The sequence below is a fragment of the Pongo pygmaeus genome, chromosome 9 (assembly GCF_028885625.2).
Source record: "Pongo pygmaeus isolate AG05252 chromosome 9, NHGRI_mPonPyg2-v2.0_pri, whole genome shotgun sequence".
Taxonomy (NCBI): domain Eukaryota; kingdom Metazoa; phylum Chordata; class Mammalia; order Primates; family Hominidae; genus Pongo; species Pongo pygmaeus.
In genome coordinates, this window is record NC_072382.2 from 70,077,718 (window position 1) to 70,100,371 (window position 22,654).

Sequence of the window (22,654 nt, forward strand, 5' to 3'; positions counted from 1 at the left end):
AAGTGTCAACCCAATTTTTAATTTTAAAAATTATTTCTGTGGCTTTATGAACTTCAGAAATTTAAAGTGATGATGTTGTGGCTGTTGTATTAGGTTGAGGAGGCATACATTTATACAAGGATTCTGTATAACTTAACATCTGAAAGCATTCATGCTTTACATAGGGATTTCAAATTTTATTATACTGATTTATATAGATGCCTTGTAAAGTAGACAAAGACAGGAACTTTCATTTTATAGATGAGAAATTAAATTCAATAGCCAGAGGTCATATAGGGATACAGTGGCAAAGCTGAACCCAGAATTTTGTCTCAGAGTGAGAGAGACTTTGGGAAAGAAGATTTATAATAGACACTGAAGGTGATGTGGGAGGATTTTTTAATGATTTGTAATCGTTCTATTTCCAAAATACAGAAAAGGGACTGTGAGAGTGACATAGGGATGAAGGTTATGTTTAATGCTGTCACAGTGACATTGGAACAGGTATATGTAATACCTGGATCACATCTTGATAGTGGATCATATCATGATAGTGATAGGATGAATCAAATCAAATATTAGATTGTTCTTAGGGACTGTCTAAATTCTTGTTATAATGGAGAAAGCACTGGATTTGGTAAGCTTATTGTTTGCTATCCCAAACTCTGTTGAAATAGTAGTGCATTAAGTATAATGGATTTTGATTTGTCTCATATAGTGCGTGGTAGTTCTGAGAGGATGAAACATACATGAGGATGATGATGTAGCGATAGAAACATGTTTAGGGTACTGTGTTAATCATTTATTCCATATCTGCTCTGTGCGAGGCACGCTACTAAGTGCTAGGAGAATGAATTCATTTATTCATTCAGCAAATACTTCTTCAACATGTAGTTTGTGCTTGTGATGCTCACATTTTATGGGATAACAAGATGAATCAAACGTGGTTATCTGAGCTCTCAAGGGATTTTCAGTCTAGTAGGGAGAGATAGACACATGAAAACATAATTTCAATTTAGAGAGATAATGTGAAATGTGAAAATATATCATAATAGGCTGGGCATAGTGGCTCACGCCTGTAATCCTAGCATTTTGGGAGGCTGAGGCAGGCAGATCACTTGACCTCAGGAGTTTGAGACCAACCTGGGCAACATTTTGAAACCCTGCCTCTACCAAAACAACAACAACAACAACAAAACCACCACCAAAAAAACCCACCAAAAATTAGCCAGGTGTGGTTGCACATACTTGTGGTCCTGGCTACTCCGGAGGCTGAGGTGGGAGGATTGCTTGAGCCTGGGAGGCAGAGGTTGCAGTGAGATGAGGTCACGCCACTGCACTCCAGCCTGGGTGACAGAGTGAGGCCCCACCTCAAAAAAAAAAAAAAAAAAAGAAAATATATCATAATGAGTTGATTACTCCTTTGTATCTAGTGTTGTCTTTCCCTATATTCCAAGTATACATGTTTATTGATCTGTGTATCTCCACAAGTATCTCAAAATTAACATGTCCAAAACAGAATTCATAGTCTTTGCCCCAAAAGCCCGACTTTGCCCTCATATCCCCTATCTCAGTCCAGGCAAGGACTACATTGTCATCTTTCATACTTTCTGCTCTTTTACTCCCTGCATTCAATCATTTGCTAAAATCTTAATACATTTCCCTCTGTGTTATCTCTCTTCTCTATATCTCCATTGCTACATCTTCACTGTCAAAGCTTTAGTTTAGCTCCCCCTCACCTCATATGATTTTTTTAAAACAATTTTTTGTCTTAAAACTTGCTCTTTTCTGGTCCATCCCTAGAATGATTTTTCTGAAAATACACATCTGATCTCCGAACTCCTCGGCTTAAAAACTTTAGGCTCTTTGTGTCCTGTAGGACAACATCCAAATTTCTTAATATGGCATCATTTAGCTTCAGCTTACCTCTCCAGTCTCATGTGCCACTCCCTAGTCTGTGTTCTAGTTTGAATAAATTGTTCACAGTTCCCTAAAACCATGCTGCTTTTTTGAGCCTTGAAATCTTTGTAATAGCTGCTTCCTTTACTAGGAATGCCTTTTCTTCTCTGCCCAGTGAACTTTCCTTATCCTTTAGGATCTAGTTCAGTTTCACCTCCTTTTTGACATCTTTGTCAAGGTAGAGATAACTGTTAGTGACATGAGAATTCATTACTGTAAAGAGGAGTCACTGTAGAATAGAGGTTCACTTTTGTGAATTCGATGGACCCCGCTGGAGTCAGATGAGGAGATCCCTGCAAGCAGCAGAAGTGATATTGCGGGGAGGGAAGGGAATGAGTTGGGACCATAACCTGACATCCCATTTGTCTGAGGGATGGAAAAGCAGGGAAGGTATGTGTCAGCTGAGCTCTAGTAAATTCCTAGTAGGTCGTGTTTTTGGTTGGTTGGTTTGTTTTTCCCTTTGTAGTTCTATGAGATTTTAATCAGGTCATTCAACTTTCAGTATTTAGGGTAACAGCCCATTCATCCTTGTTATGTCAGTAATTAGTCTTCTTGCCTAGGAAGAGCCACTGTAAGGAGAGAGAAACCACAGAATTTTACTGACCTGTTCTTGGAAGATCATTTTGGTCTCTCCCTGTCCAATGTAGGTGTTACAGGTATATCCCTTCCCCCAGCTCCCTCCTCTTTGCTTCTCCCAGGGCAAAGGTTCATAAGTGAGGCTGAGCCACTTCCTGCCCCGTATCTGCTGTTTCGAGGTTGGTTGTCACCCTTGCTGTGTGTGGCTATAAGGCTGTGTTTTGGGCTGTAAGGTGAGTGCCTGATCTTGGCCATTTTGGGTCTGAGAGATCAGCTCGTTCCCCTTTGTACTCTGTGGCTGAGCCTGAAGGTAAATCTGGAGAGTGGTGAGTTCTGCTTTTTTTTTTTTTTTTTTTGGACTTCGCTGTGGGAGGAAAGGACACCATGAGAGGGTGGTGATTTTAACCTCTTCTTTGTCTTGTTCTGAACATTGCAGAGAGTCTAATTAGGTGATAGGAATACCAAACTATAGCTTTCTTTTATGCTTTTATTGTATGTGAACAGGGCCCAGTTTAAATATTGGCTCTTGGAATCTGAGATGCTGATTCTAACATCTTCTCTTGAGGTCTTTGAAATGGGATTGTAGAACTGGGGTGGGCAGGTGGGTGAGGAAGGGTCCTGGAGGCTAATCTTCCTTGGTTCCATGAGCAGTACCCTTTGTTGGTCAAGTGGTAGAGCAATAATGGGCACCTCAGGTATACTGCAAGGTAGGAGTAGTTAATGTTTGAAATTAAATTCCAGAAGCTGGAGGCAGTTTACTTTTGGACATGTTAAGACCTTACTGAGACTGAATGCTTGGCCTTTCTTCAGCTGACTGAGGTATGCATGGGAGGCGATAAGGATGGACACATCAGAGCAGGTTATATCTCTTTTGTCAGTCAGAGATATGGGCACTTGGGTCAAATAGGATCAGGAGAAGGAAGGAGGAAAGGGACATGTAATTTACAGAGTACCTTCTTTATGGTTGGAATGCTACGTAGGTTATTATGTGACTTAATTTTTAAAACTAGCAATACTTATTTCATCAGGAATTTATAGATGAGGAAGCTGAGGCTCAGATATGTGAAATGATTTATTTAAGGTCACACAGCTGGGGAATGGTGGACTGGGATTCAAACCATCGAGGGACTCCAGAGTTCAGACTTTACCTACTACTCTCTATTATTCTTGTTTGATTGTCTTTGTTTTCAGTCTTCAAATGAGATACGATTGAGAAAAGTGTTCCATAAACAGTAATACTCTTTTTTCAGTGAGGGTCTTTGCAGGTGGCAGATAGCTCAAGCTGGGTTTGGGAAGAGTTTAATAAAGGGACTATATTTACAAAGATATGGGTAGGGTTTAAGGAAACCAACAAGAGATGGTACAGTATCCCAGGGCTAATAACTGTAAGAGGGGCTAGCCATAGGGGAGAGTGCTTACCACTTTTCTCAACCGTTGACTTTATCTTTTCCAGTCCACGCCTAGTTGGGACCGTAAATAGCTGGGTGGATAAGTACTTGTTCCAGTGCATCCCTGCTGATGGCTACTAGTCTTTGTGGCTGTGTTGATGATTTATTAAGAAAGCATGTATGAAAGACTGAGCAGTGCTTCTGTGGCTTCGCCACCTTCTCACCCATTTTCTTCTCTCTCACCCCCATTCTTCTAGGTGAGTGAGGGAGGGAAGGTGGGGTGGGGTTGGTGGTGGATTGGATGTTAGTTTCTGTCTTTCTTCACGTTCGGAGTTGCCTGAAGTAGCATCCATCCTTTATTTATTACTCATTTCTTCCTTTTTCAGAGAAGGTGTCTTACCTATTTTTCTGAGTATACCCGATTTTAACGCCATTTATCTCTATCTTATTATTTATAACTTGTCACTTTCTTCAGACTACTTCTCTCACTTGACAGACACCCTTGAGCCTCCCTATCCTACAGCAAAATCAAAAGGCTTTTTCTTGACTCCCCTTACCATAACTTCTTTAAGCTATTGCCCTATTTTTTTTTGAGACAGAGTTTCACTCTTGTTGCCCAGGCTAGAGTGCAATGGTGCGGTCTTGGCTCACCGCAACCTCCGCCTCCTGGGTTCAAGCGATTCTCCTGCCTCAGCCTCCTGAGCAGCTGGGATTACAGGTGTGCACCACCACACCCAGCTAATTTTGTATTTTTTAAAATAGAGATGGGGTTTCACCGTGTTGGTCAGGCTGGTCTCAAACTCCTGACCTCAAGTGATCTACCTGCCTTGGCCTCCCAAGGTGCTGGGATTACAGGCATGAGCCACCGCGCCTGGCCTACCCTATTTTTATCCTTTCTCATTTCACTGAATTTCCTGAAAGTACATCTTACATTTTGATTCCTATTCTTTAACCAACTAATTTGACTAAGTTTGTAAAAAACTTGATTGCGCCATTTTTAGTCTTCATTCTCCTTGATCTTTCTATAGAACTGTACACTATGGGCAACCTCCAGTTTCTTGAAACTTCCTTTCTTTGATGTCTAGATCATCATTATTTCTTGGATTTCTCCTTTTATTTCTGGCTCCCTTCAAAGTCTTCTTTAAAGACTCCTCCTCTTTAACTTTCCTACATCCTGGTTTTCCCCAGGATTTTACCCTTACCTCCTTTCATGATCTGCTGTGCTCCTTGGATAATTCCATCTACTTCCATAGCTTCATAGTTGTCTATAAGCTGCTAACTCTTGAATTTGTATTTTTTGTCTTGATTTTGTTCATTATCTCAAGTATGGTATTCCTATTTGCTTTCTGGACATCATGAATATCCTGTAGATGTCTCAAAACTTAACATGTTCAAAACTGTACTCAACCTCTTTTCTAAAACACAGTTCCTCTTTTTATGTGTTTCTAGTCTGTTAATGGCTTTATCTTTTACTGAATCTCCTGTACTTCCTATGAGAGTCTTCTCTCATCCCCCATTTATTTTCCAGGTCTTGTTGCTTTTACTTTGTGGTTACTTTAAATCTGGAGGCAGATATTCTGCATTTGCCTTTTGGTCCTGTCACTTACCAGCTGGGTAATGTTGGGCAATTTATTTAACCTCTCTGGGCCTTGATTTCCTCGTACGTAAAATGTGGATAATAATACTTAAATGGGTTTTTATGAGGTTTAAATTAGCTACTTCATGTAGTGCTGGAATGGAGCCTGGCATGTAGTAAATACATGTTTGCTGTAATACTTACTAATTCAGCATTCAATTTCACAAGCATATTTGAGTTCAGGCTCTATGTTTGCATTGGGATTTCAAAGAAAAATGAATGCTATTTTTGTTTTGTCAAGGAACTTGCTATTGATTGGCAGAGGTATTACAGGTATAAATAATTTCAGTATTGCATGGAACATATTAAGATAGAGGTGAATCTCAGATTTATCTTTCCTAATATTTCTCTTAGTTCATGACATTACTTTTTTATTTTCAAATGGACTATTGAAACAGCTTCTTATAAATTGTCCACTGCAATCCATCTCTCTCTGCTCCATCTTATACTGTTACCTGATGTATTTTTGAAGGACAATCTGATCTTACCATTTTCTTGTTTAAAAACCTCCTTTGTTTCTAGGGTGTCAGTAGATAAAAGCTAAACTCCTTAGCATAATATTTAGTGATACTTATAACCGTCACCCACATTTACCCTTCAACTAATGTTGTGCCTCTCTTCTCTGAATAGTCTGTGATTAAGGCACACTAAATTTGCAACTGTTCTTTGAATTTTTCGTGTTCTTTCACGGTACCATAGTTTTGCACATACTGTTTTTAATATGAAGAAAACATTTCCCTCTGCTCTCTACTTAATTAGTATCTCATTACTAAAGATCTAAGTTCAATATTAACTCTGTGGAACCCTCTAATAGCCCAGGCAGAGTTAGTTGCTTTCCTTCATGCCCCCATGACACTTTTTATAAATGCTTCTATTTACAATATTTGTTGGATTTATGTTTATGCTACCTCAACTGTTTTTATCCATCTTTGTTATTTCCAGTGCTTACTTAGAACAGTGCCCAGTATTTTATCCATATGGATATACATTAAGTTAATGAGTAAGCCCTACCTGCTCTTTAGGACTGGGCCCCTCCCTTTATAAGACTCACCTGTTCTATAGAAATTTTCCTTAAACATAGTGGGTACCTTCCTTTAGTTGTGAGCTGGAAATTGTGTGAGAGAGTATCTGGGTGAAGGGAGATATTGTTAATATAACCTTAGGGCAAAATGTGGGGCTGGTGCCAGGTCTCTGGATTCCTTCAGACTTTGTTGAGTATAAAGAGGAAGGACAACTGACCCACCCCTTTCCTCTCAAGGTTTTATGCTTGTGAGAGACAGCACTGATGAGGGTGTGGTGGCTGTAAAGGAGAAGGAACTGTGGTTCCTTCTTCAATAGCTACTTGGTACTTTTTTCCTTTTTCTTGTGAGGATGTCTTACCATTTTCTTGGGAGCGAGTTTTGGATGTGTCTGGCAGGAGTGGAGATGGGAATGTATCTGTCTTCCTTACTGGAAAGGAAACAGCTCTTCTTTATTGGTTGGCTCTGAATTCTTCCTCTTAAGAGTATTCAGTCAGTTAAGGGTCTATTTGCTCATCTCCCATAGGTCACTGGGTAGGTTTCTAGGGAAGCATCTGTGATAGACAGAAATTTCTTCTTCAGTAGTCCCGGAGGGCTAGAGTCAGATCAAGGCTGGATTTCTTGATTGATTGTTCATTCATTCATTCATTCACTCACTTATTTGCTTCAGCATTCATACATTCAATGAATATTTATTGAGTCCCTAGGCCCTGGGGATACAACAGACACAATAAGACAAACCCTGCCCTCAAAGAAGCTACCTAATGTGGGGAAGATAGACAAATAAATAAATAGTTTCAGGTAGTGAAAACTGCTAAGAAGAAAGGATTAGGAAGCTAGAGAGTGAAGGTGAGAAGATGTGCTATTTAGATAGAATTGTTAAGCAGGGCCTATCTGGGGAGATGATTTGAAACAAACAAACAAAACGAGCAATGACAGCAATGTGAAGAGCGGGAGAAGGACATTCTAGTCTAGGCAGAGGGAACAAAAAGTATTCAAGAAGGCCCGTGTCACTAAAGTGTGAGTGAGAAGGAGAATGGTAGGAAGTTATACAGATTAGATTTTTTTTTGATTTTATTTTATATTATTATTATTATACTTTAAGTTTTAGGGTACATGTGTACAATGTGCAGGTTAGTTACATATGTATACATGTGCCATGCTGGTGTGCTGCACCCATTAACTCGTCATTTAGCATTAGGTATATCTCTTAAAGCTATCCCTCCCCCCTCCCCCCACCCCACAACAGTCCCCAAAGTGTGATGTTCCCCTTCCTGTGTCCATGTGTTCTCATTGTTCAATTCCCACCTATGAGTGAGAGTATGCGGTGTTTGGTTTTTTGTCCTTGCGATAGTTTACTGAGAATGATGATTTCCAATTTCATTCATGTCCCTACAAAGGACATGAACTCATCATTTTTTATGGCTGCATAGTATTCCTGGTGTGTATGTGCCACATTTTCTTAATCCAGTCTATCATTGTTGGACATTTGGGTTGGTTCCAAGTCTTTGCTATTGTGAATAGTGCCGCAATAAACGTACGTGTGCATGTGTCTTTATAGCAGCATGATTATAAAAATCACAAGCATTCTTATACACCAATAACAGACAGAGAGCCAAATCACGAGTGAACTCCCATTCACAATTGCTTCAAAGAGAATAAAATACCTAGGAATCCAGCTTACAAGGGACGTGAAGGACCTCTTCAAGGAGAACTACAAACCACTGCTCAATGAAATAAAAGAGGATACAAACAAATGGAAGAACATTCCATGCTCATGGGTAGGAAGAATCAATATCATGAAAATGGCCATACTGCCCAAGGTAATTTATAGATTCAATGCCATCCCCATCAAGCTACCAATGACTTTCTTCACAGAATTGGAAAAAACTACTTTAAAGTTCATATGGAACCAAAAAAGAGCCCGCATCGCCAAGTCAATCCTAAGCCAAAAGAACAAAGCTGGAGGCATCATGCTACCTGACTTCAAACTACACTACAATGCTACAGTAACCAAAACAGCATGGTACTGGTACCAAAACAGAGATATAGATCAATGGAACAGAACAGAGCCCTCAGAAATAATGCTGCATATCTACAACTATCTGATCTTTGACAAACCTGAGAAATACAGATTAGATTATGTAGGCTCCTGTAGGCCAAGATAAGGAATTTGAACTATTATAATGTGTTAGGAAATTATTGGAGAGTATTCAGCAGAGGACAGGTCATATAATTTAGGTTTTAAAAATATCACTCTGGTTGTTGTGATAACTCTCAGGAGGATAATAAAGGAATCATGGAGACCAGATTGGAAGCTACTGCAATAGTGAGACATATTTTGAAGGTAGAGATGATAATGTTTGCTGATGAACTGGATATTGGAAGTAAGGAAAAGAAAAAACAAGGATAATGTGCACATTTTCAGCTTGAGCATTTAGGTTAATTTTGGTATCATTTTCTTTTGAGATAGAGAAAGTTGAAGGAGTAACAGGTTTGGTGGTAGAAATCTGAGTTCTGTTTTAGACATGTCAGTTGCTGACTCTGTGTGTGTGTGTATGTATATATAGGTGTGTGGAGTTTTCAGTGGAGTGGTGGTTTTAAGTTCTGGAAAGTGAGCTTCTATTTATCCCTTCCATTATCTCTTCTCTGAATTAGATTTAGAAATCTGGACTGGCCAGCGACCTCTGGGCTTGCCATTCCAGCCTGGTATAACCTCTGGCTCCATGGGCAGCTACTGGCTCCTACAGACCGGATGAAGCAGACTGGAGACACAAGTGGAGAAAACCTCCAGCTGGCAAATCCTCGGAGTGTAGGCCTCTGGCTGCCAGTCCTGCCCAGCCTGCCTCATGGAGAGGATGAATTGGCTGAGCAGACTGGCCTCCCGGGGCCCTGGGCACCGTATACCTCAAGGGGCCAATCTCCAAACCCCAGTCATGGCTGATCCCGAGACCTGCCTCATGGTCTTCAAGAATCACTGGTCCCAGGTAGGAGACTGTATTGCAAAGGGCCTCGTCTGCTGATCACCTGAGTTCTCCCAACCTTCTGTATTCTCCCCATCCCATTTAGTCACCTTATCAATTTAGATTCCTTCCACCTTCTGTCCTTTTTCCCTAGGTGGTGCGAATCTTGGAGCGGCAAGGCCCTCGGGCAGCTCCTGGGGGTGCAGACGATCTCAGTGCTGTGCGCAACCACACTTACCAGATGTTGACACTGCTGGCAGAGGATCGTGCAGTTCCCTCGGCCCCCACAGGCCCTGGGCCCCTGCTGGAGTTTGCTCTGCACGAGGATCTGCTGACCCGTGTGTTGACATGGCAGCTGCAATGGGATGAGCTTGGGGATGGGGTCGAGGAACGGCGGGCTGAACAACTGAAACTATTTGAGATGCTAGTGAGCGAAGCTCGCCAGCCACTGTTGCAGCATGGTCCAGTTCGTGAGGCTCTGCTCACCCTGCTGGATGCCTGTGGCCGCCCTGTGCCCAGTAGCCCAGCACTGGATGAAGGCTTGGTGCTACTTCTCAGCCAGCTGTGTGTGTGTGTGGCCCAGGAGCCTTCATTGCTCGAGTTCTTCCTGCAGCCACCTCCTGAGCCTGGAGCTGCTCCCCGTCTTCTTCTCTTTTCTCGCCTTGTCCCTTTTGTGCATCGAGAGGGCACCCTGGGCCAGCAGGCCCGTGATGCCCTACTTCTTCTCATGGCTTTGTCAGCTGGGAGCCCCACTGTGGGCCGCTACATCGCGGATCACTCTTACTTCTGCCCGGTTAGCACCCCTTGGCTTGGAGGGTAGGGTATGGCGTGTAGATACTGAACAGCACCTTCCTATCCAGGAGATGGGGAGAGGCTATGTTCCAGGGCCCGTTCCTCTAGGAAACAGTTCCTGGATTTGAAAGCAGCCCCCTGGAGTTGTAGTGGGGATGAATCATGGGCTTAGGTGGATAGGGCAGATACTAAATCTCTTCATAGGCCTGTGAATTCTAGGTGAGTTTCAGGCACATTGGGTAGCCAAATGCTTGCTTTGGTAATAGCTTATACCCCTATTCCCATCAAAACTCTGGATTACTAGCTCCTCTGTTCCACTTTTTATCTTTTATAAATATATTTTATATATGAGCCTTTGGTAACTTCTCATAGGTGCTGGCCACAGGGCTCAGTGCCCTGTACTCATCACTGCCTCGAAAGATTGAGGTTCCAGGGGATGATTGGCACTGTCTGAGACGGGAAGACTGGCTGGGAGTGCCAGCCCTTGCACTCTTCATGAGTTCCCTGGAGTTCTGCAATGCAGTAATTCAGGTAGGACTGGAGTTTCCTGGAAGTCTGGCCTTTGGTCATTTTTGGGAGATTAGGTAGGAGGGGGTATATTCCCTGGAGTTCTGTCATTTTTCCATCTTGGAAGTAGGATGCCTCCCGGTAGTGTACTGTTCTACTCCCTTCCAGACAGTGGTCTCCTCATAACCCTCCCCCTTCTCTCTGGCACTCCTACAGGTGGCTCACCCCCTGGTGCAGAAGCAGTTGGTTGATTATATCCATAATGGGTTCCTGGTGCCTGTCATGGGTCCTGCCTTGCACAAGGTGAGAGTCATGGGTGGCAAGGCATATAAGGGGCTAAGCTGCAGTGGTAACCTCAGTGCCAGGACTAATGTAGGAGGCGGTGGGTAGAGTACTCCTCCCTTTTCTCCTGTCTGCTCCTGATTTCTCTTAGAATCCAGGGAAAATGGCCCTGTATGTGCAGGGAAGCCGTGCATTTCCAGACTTTCCCTTCTTTTTGTCCAGACCTCTGTGGAGGAGATGATCGCCAGTACCGCTTATCTGGAACTTTTCCTACGGAGTATCTCAGAGCCTGCTTTACTCCGTACCTTCCTGCGATTCCTGTTGTTGCACCGGCATGACACCCACACCATCCTCGACACCCTCGTTGCCCGTATTGGCAGCAACTCCCGGGTATGGCCCTTACCCCTGTCCTGGCTTACCTGGGTGAGCCATCTTCTCTCTCTGACCTTTGTTCTGGGAGGGTATTCCTGCCCTTCTTTTGCCTGTATCTCCAGCAGTCACCTCAAAATTAAGTGGCATTAACTTTCCAGCATTAAACTTTTAACCATTTTGGGTACAGATTTTAATCTACTCCCCTGCTTTTATGATAGATGAATCTAGAACACAGTCACCTTTTCTGGATGACTTTGGCTGTTCATCATGACTATAGGGTTTGCTACTGTGCAGTGTTTGTAATGTAGTATTGGCCTGAGTTCTCTTAAACTGTTTATCACTCTGTGGCCTGCTTTGGGTGACTTGAGAGCACTTTAGGTTGTGTGTCTGCTTTGGTAGATGATCCAGGTGCTACTGATATGCTTACCTTCTTTCTCCTTTGGATTTGCTGCTTTTGAACTACAACTTGGAGCACTCATCCACCCACCTACCTACTTTCGGTCCTTCCTCCTAAACATTTTTATTGAATGTTCACTGTGTGCCATACTGTTTGCTGGTGCTGGGGATACAGTGATAAATAAGGTAGACATTGTTGCTGACTTCATGGAGCTTACTTTGTAGAGAAGACAGACAAGCAAACAGATTAATAAGTTGTGGTCAGGGTTATGAAAAAACTAGAGTGCTTAGAAATAATAGGGTGGTCAAGGAAGACCTCTCTGAAGAGGTGACATTGAACTGAGACGTAAAGATTATAAAGGAGTTAACTTATTGATCAAGTAGAAGAACAGGAAAGCAAGGGGAACAGCATGCAAAGGACATCAAATGGGGGAAGAGCTTAACATGTTTGAGGAAATGAAAGACTAGAGGTGTAGTGAGCAAAGGGAAGAAGGGAATGAGATAAAAATAGAGGGGTAAAATTCAGATCATGCATGACCTGGAAGACCATGGCAAGAAGTTTGGATATTAACAGATAGAAATATATATAACATGGGAGTGGATAGTTTCCAAGTTATAAAGACTTAAGCCTCTCTAGGAGAATAAAGCATTAATTTTGCCATGGACTTCATGGCATTTATTTTGCCTCTGGGACCATTTTTGCTTCCTTGTTTTATTATAAGTTAAAGTTTCCTGGATCCATGTGTTTAAAATAGAAGTTCTTTCATCACTAAGGGCTCTGGAAAACTTCTAGACAATGAGATACTTGGTAGTAGAGTTCCAGGTCAGTTTCCTGGATAGCTGTGTTTTGTATAGGTGCAGTTTCTAAAGCTAAGTTAGGGTGTATAAGAAATATTCCAGACTGACTGATTAAACCAGTGTTTCTAAACCAAGTGTATACTTTAGAAACGTCTGTGAATCTTTGAAGATGACAACTAACAACTACAACAGATTCTGAGCTCTACCTCAGATTTCTTGAATCTTCGGGAGTAGGCTCAGGACATGTGTATTTTTAAAATTTTCCAAAAAGTAATCATGATAGATGCCTTGGGTTAAGATTTATTGGAACCAATAGGGAATAGGTATTAAAGCTTTAATTTTACAAAGATACCAAAGGTATTTTTTTCCCTCATTACGCTGAAATTAGGCCATGATGGGCCTCATATTGTCCTGTTCATGTTTAGAGACAGTTGATTTTCTTTTTGAGGTTTTATCTGTTGTTTCTTCCTTTTGTCTTAACTTATCCTAACTTTGATTCTTACTCACTATCTTTCATTTTTTTAGTAGTTGTTTCTATTAGTCTCCCATTTGGTCCCCTGGTCTTAGGAGCCTTACATGTTCTTGGGATGTTTCTTCTTGGTTCCTGGTTCTTGGAGGAACAGATCTCTTCTAATTTCAGGATGCCCGTGTTAAACATGTAGATGCTTTCCTTTCCACTGTGGTCCTTTCAAGCTTGATTCTTTGGCTTGACTTCGTAACTTATATAGCCTGTCTTGTGTGCCTTGAAGTGACTAATTTTGGCTAACCAGCCTGTGTTAATTTCGTATTGCTGTCATAACAGATTATCAAACCTAATGCTTAAAACAGATTTATTGTCTTACAGTTTTGTAGGTCATACGTATGACATGGATCTCGCCAGGCTAAAATCAAAATCTTGCGGGGTGGGGTCTGTGTTCCTTTCAGGAGGCCATAGGACAGGATCCATTTCCTTACTTATTTCTATTGGCAGAATTAATTTTCTAGCAGTTGGGGGATTGAGATCTCTGTTTTCTTGCTGGTTGACAACTGAAGAACATTCTCAGCCTGTAGAGCAACCAGATTCCTTGGCTGATGGCCCCCCTTCATCCATAGATAATAGGTATCTATGGATCTCTGTTATCTGTGGATATCTAGGATAATCTCATCTAGGATAATCACATCTGCGAAGTCGTCTCTGCCACGTAAGGTGAAATATTTTTAGGGTCTGGAGATTAGGATGTGAGCATCTTTGAGGGACCATTTTTCTACCCACTTACTACTTTTCAGTGAGTCTGAATTTTTTCATTGCTAGCTAAAGTGGTCATTTAGGATAGCCTCCTGAACATCCATGCTATTCAAAATGTGAACTGCTGTCGTGTGTTTTTCTTGCTGTGTGGTTGACTTTTAATTCTCCCATGGTCATTTAGCAAATAATGAATGCCTAAACTGTTCAGGTAGTGCCCTAGACCAAGAGCCATTCGTTGTCTTCAGGGAGCTCAAGGTGTCTGACACACTTGCTGTAAGGGAAGTATAGAGAAAGTGCTAGGAAGATTCAGAGAAGTGAGGGAAAGGTTACATGTGTGTTTTCTTTGCCTAGTCAGAGATGAACCAACCTTCTTCCTTTTCTAAAATAAAAGGTTTCCTCTAATCTTGACACACCTACTTTTTCCTTTTCCTGTCAGCTGCGCTTGAGTTGTTCTTTATCCTGCCTTCTGAGAGATACATTAGTGTTAGAGAGGTGACTCAGACTTCATGTTTGCAGCCCCACCTACTTCCCAGTTGGGAATCTTCCCGGTTCCCTCTAGTTTCTTATTGGTAGGCATTCAGTTACTGTGTTGCTACAGTCCCTTCTGGCAGGCATTCACTTAATTACCATGTTTCTGTTGTCTCCTGTTAGTCATTCACTCAATCACAGTATTTCTTAATCTCTTCTCATGGATTTTTGTTCAAGTGTTGCTGGAGTCTCTCTGCTGACCAAGTATATATAGCTAGAGAGTCTATAGAAGTCCATTGGGTCTGAGATGCTTCATTTGTATGAATAGCAAAGTCTTGCTCACAAAGATCGTGTGATCATCTAGCTAATACTTGAATGACTTATGTGCCGGGCGTCGTACATGGTCCTCTAGGAGTTCCTCTAGGAGTGGTTGGTTGGGCCAACTTGGGGCTGGGGGGGTTCCCGTTTGGTGAACGGCTTGGAGGGCAGAGAGCTCTTATGGTGACTCCCTCCCTCCCCTCCACCCCCCCCAGCTCTGCATGGTCTCTCTGAGTCTCTTCAGGACCCTCCTGAACCTCAGCTGTGAGGATGTCCTGCTGCAGCTGGTTCTCAGGTATCTGTTGGGGCAGGGCTGAGGGATGGCTGACCCTGAAGCCTCAGAGTCTTGTGCATTGCTGGGGCAATGGGCTATATAGGGGTTGCTTATGAGTTTCCACTTGGAGCCTGGCTTAACCATGCAGTTTCATTGGCCTGATGTTCTTCTAGGCCCTGTCCTTCCTTCCTGATCTACCCTATGTCCCCTTTCTGATGTCTTTCTCAGGTATCTTGTTCCGTGTAACCACGTTATGCTGAGCCAGAAGCCGGCTGTGCGTGATGTGGACCTATATGGACGAGCAGCTGACAAGTTTCTCTCCCTAATCCCACGCTGTTGTCGGCACCACGCCCCCAGCCCACCTCGTCCAGAGCATGCCTCATGGGCACGAGGTGGGCCTAGCAGAGAGACAGGGAGAAGGGAGGACATCACGGGTATGGCCTGAGTTCTGGGGGAGTGTAGCAAGGAGGGGCTGGGGTGAGGGAAGGAAGGTGTCCATGAATGATATTCTGTCTTTGAGGAGGTTGATGAGGGTGTCTTGCAGGGAGGATCCTTAACACTCACCAAAGAAAATTAGAGTGGGACTTCTGGGCAAAGCTATTCTTGTTCTTCTCTCTAGTCGTATACTCTTCCTGTTTCCATTGTTTCTTCAGTGGTGATGGTGGTGAGTGGGGGTGGTGGATGAGGATAAGGTTAATTAGGAGGTTGGAGAGTTAGCTGTCTGAATAGATTCCATGTTTCTGCCTCCCCATTATCTTCTTTCTTAGTCTCCTGAGGTGTCTTATCTCTCCTTCTGAACCTCTGTCTCCTTGATTTCTCTTCTATTTTTTCCCTTTGCAGGTCCTGGAAGCCCAAGTGTGGACTCCTCTTCTGTGATGACAGTACCCCGGCCCTCCACACCATCTCGTCTGGCTCTCTTCCTGCGGCAGCAGAGCCTGGGTGGCTCTGAGTCTCCAGGCCCAGCCCCTTGCTCACCAGGGCTTTCTGCATCCCCAGCCTCCAGCCCTGGCCGACGGCCTACCCCTGCAGAGGAGGCTGGAGAGCTGGAAGACAATTACCTGGAGTATCTGCGTGAGGCACGTCGTGGTGTGGACCGCTGTGTCCGAGCCTGTCGTACCTGGTCTGCCCCCTATGATGGCGAGCGGCCCTCTCCTGAGCCCAGTCCTTTTGGCTCCCGGACTAAGAAACGCAGCCTACTGCCTGAGGAGGACAGGAACAATGTGGGGGAAGGGGAGGAGGAAGAGCTGGGGAGTAGGGGGCTGGCTGGGGGTGCAGGGGAGGGCCCTGGTCACCTGCCCCCTCCCCAGCTCAATGGAGTGCCAGGAGCATGGCCTGAGGGGGCCAAGAAGGTTCGTCTGGTGCCAAAGGAGGGAGCTGGGGAACTGCTAGAGGGCATCTCCGAGGGCATGGCAGGACTAGAGGGCTTTGGGCAGGAGCTCCGGGAGCTAGAGGTGGCATTGAGCAATGGGGGAACTGGCTCAGAGTCCCCCTTAGAACCTCCACTGCCCCTTGAGGAGGAGGAGGCCTACGAGAGCTTCACCTGTCCCCCTGAGCCCCCTGGCCCCTTCCTCAGCAGCCCTTTGCGGACTCTCAACCAGCTGCCAAGCCAACCCTTCACTGGTAAGCTACTTAGCCTAGGCCTTCCCTTCTGTGTACTCTTTGCATGTTCTTGACATGTTTGTGCTGGTTTCTTGGACCTCTTGGCCATGTCATTTCTGTGTACTTGCCTAGCCCCTCATCCATCCTGCTTGCATCACTTCCAGATACGTGTCATGTCATACTTGTGTCCCTGTGTCTGTCTGTACGTCTTCCATGCTTGTGCTGGTTTGAGTATTGACTTATATCTGAGCCTTGTATGTATGTCCTATGTGCATGTTCCTCCTCTTTCCCTAGTCTGGCCATTTCCTGTGATTTGTAATTAGGATATTCTGTGTTTGGTATTTCCTGGTGAATCACAGCAATATTTCTGAACCATATGGAAGACATATGTGCTGTCCTGTATGGAGAGGCACCTAAACACTCTCTATGCCATTCCCTCCAGTTTATCTGTCTGGGTCTTGGGTTTTCTGTCAGCTCTCCTGGGGCCTAAGGTTAACCTTCTGGTATTTTTCTCCCTACTCAGCTCCTTCCTCCCCACCTCTTCAAAGAAGGACTTGATTTCAAGTTTTTCCTGTTCACTTTCCTTGTACCTTCTTGGTTGCTGTGACTGTCTACTAGCACTAAGACTGTCTTAAGCAGATAGAGTGCAATTTCTTTGAAGGCAAATGACAAAGCGTGGCCCTGAGCTCCCTGACTGAGTTCATTTGGACTCTCAAGGATGCCCTGGAGCTAGACTCCATCTGAGTGGTTGGACTAACTCCTCTTTGTTTTAGTATGAGAGCCAGCTTACCCCGCCATTCTAAACCTCAGGCCGGGAAAACCAAAAAACCAACCAAACAAAAAACAAACCCACCTCTGAGAAGTAGTGGCTGAGGCTAAGATCACAGGCCTTGGATTAGGCATACCTTACATTAGCCTCCCATCTCTGCCATAGATGCATATAAATCATTTACTACAATTATGGCACATTGTGAGAACTCAGCAAGTGGTAGCTTTTCACCGGGATCTCTGGGTACATAGCAGATTTAAGTTGACTAAGGCAAACACTCATCTTCCAGTTGTTCATAGTCAGATTGTCATGCCTTGATAAGTTCATGTCCTGACTGGGCCTGGGAGATGCTGGCCATCCTGCTCATACAGCACCAGGGCTTCTGCCATGGAGTTGTGCCAATTCCCTCCTCTTGCCTCCTACAGAAAATCTGTCTTTCCATTTATTTAGCCTCTGCTCTGTTCCTTTCAGCTCAATACCACTAGGTGATAGCGTGCAGGTTTTACCACAGTCTTGAAGTATTAATTGAAGCTTTTGTCTTTTTTTCCTTTGGTAAACTTATCTGAGCTTTTCAATTTTTTTTTTCCCAAGAAACGTCCAGGAAATGAAAGGAATAGGACAAAATTATGGGGTGTCTTAGGACTCTATTAAGCTAGAGTTGTTTTGAAACTAATGCTAGACATGTGCACCTGGAGTGAAAAATGTTTTAGCATCTTTTTCAGGATTCACTCCCTCCTGCCCTCCATCATTCTCCTGTCTCAATTCATAGTACCGTTCTTAGATATACTCCCTTTCCCTCAAAAAATCCCTAATCAGAAGGACTGTGATGGTTATAGAGGCCTACTGCTGGTGATCTGGCTTAGCTGAGGTCAGTTTTCCCAGTGGATAATGCTGATCCTTTCCCTTCCCTTCTCTCCCACCAAATAGTCTGTCCTCAGTCAGTTTCTCTGCCTGTGCACTAAGCTATCCTTTTACTACATATTCTGTTCCACCGTCTTGGTTCCCAGCTTCTGAAAGACAAAACTGATGTCTTCTCTGGTCCTCCAAAGATTTTTTTCCCTAACTTTAAATTGGCTCACATAGTTACTTTGTCTTTGCAACAACGTCTTCTAGCTTTCTTTCTGAGCAGGTTTAGTGTTATCCTCTGTTTTTTGTGGAACCTAATTCTTTTTGGACCTAATTACTTTCTCAACCTATTTGTTCTTCTGTTGTGCCTCTTGGGTGAATCTTTTATAAAAACAATATGTAATTGTAGCATATGGTTATAATTGAACCCTTAAAATTTGCCAGATCTGAGGCTAAATGCTTTATATTGGTAACTCTTTGATCCTCTTTATCACCTTATGAGGTAGGTATATTTTCCTATTTTACGAACTAGGAAGCTAAGGCTTGGAGAGTTTTGACCTGTCCAAACTAGTAAAGGGCAAAGCCAATGAAACCAGATCTTTCAGAGTCCAGAGCCTAAGATCTGGCTCGTCAGCTTGAATGTGTGTAAAGCTGGCATCTGGAATCTTGTGGGTCCATATGGTGTCTGCCATCTTATTTCCTCCAGAATAAGTGGCCATGGGATATTTAAACATACCCAGAGGCTGACATACAAATACTTTTCATCTGGTGGGGGTCTCTTGTTTTGGGGAGGAATGCGTGCGATGTGCATTGTGTTCAGGCTTTGTATCCTTGTGCCCACCTCCCCCCCAACCCAGGCCCCTTCATGGCTGTGCTCTTTGCCAAACTCGAGAACATGCTGCAGAACTCCGTCTATGTCAACTTCCTGCTGACGGGGCTGGTGGCCCAGCTGGCCTGTCACCCCCAGCCCCTGCTCCGCTCTTTCCTGCTCAACACCAACATGGTCTTCCAGCCCAGTGTCAAGTCCCTGCTGCAGGTGTGCGATGCATGCATGCATGGGTGCGTCCAGGCTCCATGGTGGGCCAGGCCCGCAGCTGGAGTGACCCTGGGTGGGCTGGGAACAGGCCCAGTGGGACTAGAAAGGACTGTATCAGTCTAGAGCTGCTCAGAAATGTCATGAAGGTGTGCTTCATAGGTGCTGGGCTCTGTGAAGAATAAGATTGAGAACTTTGCGGCTTCCCAGGAGGACTTCCCAGCACTGCTGTCCAAAGCCAAGAAGTACCTCATTGCCCGTGGCAAGTTGGACTGGGCTGAGGGCCCTGCAGCAGGACCTGCCCCACGCCGTTCTGATCCCCTAGGTGAGGCCTATCCCGCCACACCCGTACCTGCCCTCCCTAGATAGCCTATTAACCCAGGTTAATTGAGCTCTTATTAAGAGTGAAATGTTGTGCCAGGACCTAGAGAGTTGTAGAAAATTGAGTCTTCATGTTTGTTCTCAGGCTTCTGGTCAGGGGATAGAACATAGTTCTATCTATTAAGAGTCAGATCAGCAGTTCTAGCAAAAACTACTCTAGAATTTGGGGACAATAAAGAGGACAGAGTAGTCTCTAGGTTGCGATATTATTACAGCTTAGTAAAGGACATGACATTTGACATGGGCCTTGAGAGATGGGTAAGATGGGTAGGACTTAGGTAGGCAAAGGAGTGGGGAATCTTTTTTTTTTTTTTTTTTTTTCAGGAGAGGTCCTGGACTGTTTAGTTGGAGTAGGGGATTTAAAAGATGGTGGAATAATTGGCAGTAAGGCTGGAGAGATTTGGCTGGAGCTGAATTTCTCAGAGTAGAAGTTGGGATGTTTTAGGCAGTGAAAAACCACTGGAAGTTCTAAATCTGGAAGTGGAGAGATTAGTATGTTAGCTCAGATGAAGTCAAGCTAGGAGAAAAGAGTCAGGAAGCAGCAGGAGGCTTCTGCTATAATGTAGAAGTTACCAGGGAGGCTTGAATTAGAATAGTGGACATGCAAGGGAAGCATTTAATGAGGCAGAAATGAGAAGGAAGTGTTGGTGGAGTTTGGTGAGTGGTATAAGGAAGGAGGAAGAATTACATATGGTTATGAAGTTTTAAATCTAGACTTTTCGCTTAACAAGTATCTTGAACATTTGCCATGTGTGCCGGGCATTGTCTTTAGTACAGGGAATTCAGGGCGGTACAAGATGTAATTTCTGCCTTCAAAGAATGTACAATCTGGAGAGTGACTAGAGGAATGTAATACCAGAAGGAGCAAGGTCCTAAAGGTGTTGGGAGTAATGGGATCTAGAGCAATAGAAAAAGATTAACTTTGGACAGGAAAAGGCTTTTTGTTTTTCTCCCTTTGAGGAAAATGAGCAGAGAGCAAGGAGGAATTGACATGTGCCAATGTAGTTGTGAAGTGTAGAGGAGAAAGGGATTTCACATCATTCTTTATTTACTAATCAAAGTAGAAGGCAAAATGATATGCTGAAAGCAGAGATGGAGGCTTAATGAGAAAAGTGTATGGGTTGGGAAGAGAGTACCATAAAAGTTACTGCACAGCTGTGAAGTCTCAGATAAAGTTCTTTTGCATGGTTTCTTCATGGTCTAGTATTGTGAATATTTCTTCCTTCTACATTTCTGGTGCTGGGGTCACTTTAGAGGGGCCAGGTGGACAAGGTAGACAAGACACAGTCTAAGCCCTTAAGCTCACAGGTTAGTGTATGAGGTGGAAGACATAGAAATAAATTAAGTATGTTGAGTTAAGGGAAGTAAAATTGGGAGTCAGTGGAAGACAAATCAGAGGAGGCTTCCTAGAGAAGTGGGGATAGTAAAATTTCACGTAGAATGATGAAAAAAGTGGAGAAAAGAAAATTTAGGCAGAGGGAGCTACAGGCGCATGAAAAGTGCCTGAAGGGTTCCAAGATGATAGATGTGGATGCAAAAGCAAGGTGGGGTGTGGAGAGTTTGAAAAGAAATTGTAGAAGGAGTGTGAGCCTGATTGTGAAGGGCTCTGAATGCCAAATTTAATAGATCGGTATAGTATTTCTGTAGCCAGTATTAGATATAGGAAATGGGAATTGTTATTATGATCTAGGCCTTTATAGTAGATATGGATCCAGACCCAGAAATCTAGGCAGAATGTTAGAGGCAAGAGGACATTGTTTTGAATGGCTCACTTGAGCCTAAGCTGACTTGAAATTGGCTGCAACCAGTGGGAGAGAGGCTTTGGTGCAGGACAGGGACTGGTGAATGGTGAAGTGGTGAATGGTGAAGAGCAGATCTTGGAGGGACAATAGAGTATGACAGAAATGAAATTGTCACTGAACTATAATTGCGTATATAGCCCCTGTGGATATTGTAGGAGCAGAGGATGTGGGTTGGGTGTTGTAGATAGGCTGGGGAAGAGGGAAGTGGTTGACTAGTTCGGAAGGGTGATGGGAAGCATGAAATCAGGGCATGCTATAGACAGAAGAGAAATAGCTTGGTGGTGGTAGATTAGTGATTGGAAATAGGAGAATTCGTCAGGGTGAGAGGGCATGGAGAAGGAATGGATCTTAACTGGCAATGAAGTGGCTAAAGTGTTGATTGATGAAGACTGAGAAGGATGGTTGGCTGGGTGGAGAGGCTGGATAGAGGGAAAAAAGCTGGGCAGGCAGTATTTTTGGTGTTAGAGTGAGAAAGAAGTCCTCTAGTCCTCAGAGTCAACTTCAGGGATGGGACAGGAAATGGTACCTGAGGTTCATTTCTGGTCCATTTTGTCCTTTTTTCCATTTCCTCAGAACCCTAAAGGAGAAGTCCAAGAACCTAGGGGGTGGGGGAATCTCCCCTCTCAGTCCAAGGGAGGTTCCCTGATCCCAGCACCTTCATGATACCCCTGTTTATTCCCAGTGAAGAGCCGGAGGCCATCCTTGGGGGAGTTACTCCTGCGGCATGCACACAGTCCAACCAGGGCCCGGCAGGCAGCACAATTGGTCCTTCAGCCTGGGCGAGACGGAGCAGGACTTGGCCTAAGTGGGGGCTCCCCTGGGGCTTCAACTCCAGTTCTACCCGCCAGGGGCGGGGCCCCTGAACGCCAAGGTGAGGCTCTTCGAGTCAAGAATGCTGTCTACTGTGCAGTCATTTTCCCTGAATTTCTCAAGGAGTTGGCTGCCATCTCCCAGGCTCATGCCGTCACCTCGCCTTTCTTGTTGGAGACTTCAGAGGAAGGATCTGGCCCTCTCATCTCAGGCTGTGGGCCCCTCAATCCTTAACTTTCTTCCATGGACAATCAGGGCCATGGGTGGCCCGGGCTGGGGCTAGGGCACAGGCTCCTTTTTGTGTTTGGAGGCAGTGGCAAAAGGACTTTTTAATTTATTTCAGATGAATGTTTTATGGAGAACTTGTTGCAATATGTATAAAAGGGAAATCTCTATTCTCTGCTCATTTTTCTTTCCCATTCTTTTTTTGTGGTGCTGGGGCCCCAGAAAAGGTTGTACATA

General features: G+C 44.0%; 1 protein-coding gene across 5 annotated transcripts in view; it reads left to right on the forward strand.

Moving 5' to 3' along the window:
* Positions 1-22,598, forward strand: part of FHIP1B (FHF complex subunit HOOK interacting protein 1B) — a 24,523-nt gene extending 1,925 nt beyond the window's left edge. Inside the window, exons 2-12 of one of the 5 annotated variants that reach the window (XM_054438618.2) lie at positions 9,216-9,544; positions 9,675-10,313; positions 10,685-10,843; positions 11,036-11,122; positions 11,324-11,491; positions 14,894-14,973; positions 15,181-15,344; positions 15,793-16,572; positions 19,024-19,202; positions 19,362-19,524; positions 22,065-22,598. In XM_054438618.2, coding sequence (XP_054294593.2) covers positions 9,407-9,544; positions 9,675-10,313; positions 10,685-10,843; positions 11,036-11,122; positions 11,324-11,491; positions 14,894-14,973; positions 15,181-15,344; positions 15,793-16,572; positions 19,024-19,202; positions 19,362-19,524; positions 22,065-22,426 — 2,919 coding nt within the window. In that variant the 5' untranslated portion in view covers positions 9,216-9,406 and the 3' untranslated portion in view covers positions 22,427-22,598. Of the gene's footprint in view, positions 1-9,215; positions 9,545-9,674; positions 10,314-10,684; positions 10,844-11,035; positions 11,123-11,323; positions 11,492-14,893; positions 14,974-15,180; positions 15,387-15,792; positions 16,573-19,023; positions 19,226-19,361; positions 19,525-21,955 lie in introns of those variants that run through there. The other 4 variants (XM_054438617.2, XM_054438619.2, XM_054438621.2 and 1 more) reach the window with 4 other exon arrangements.
* The last annotated feature ends 56 nt before the right edge of the window (positions 22,599-22,654 follow it).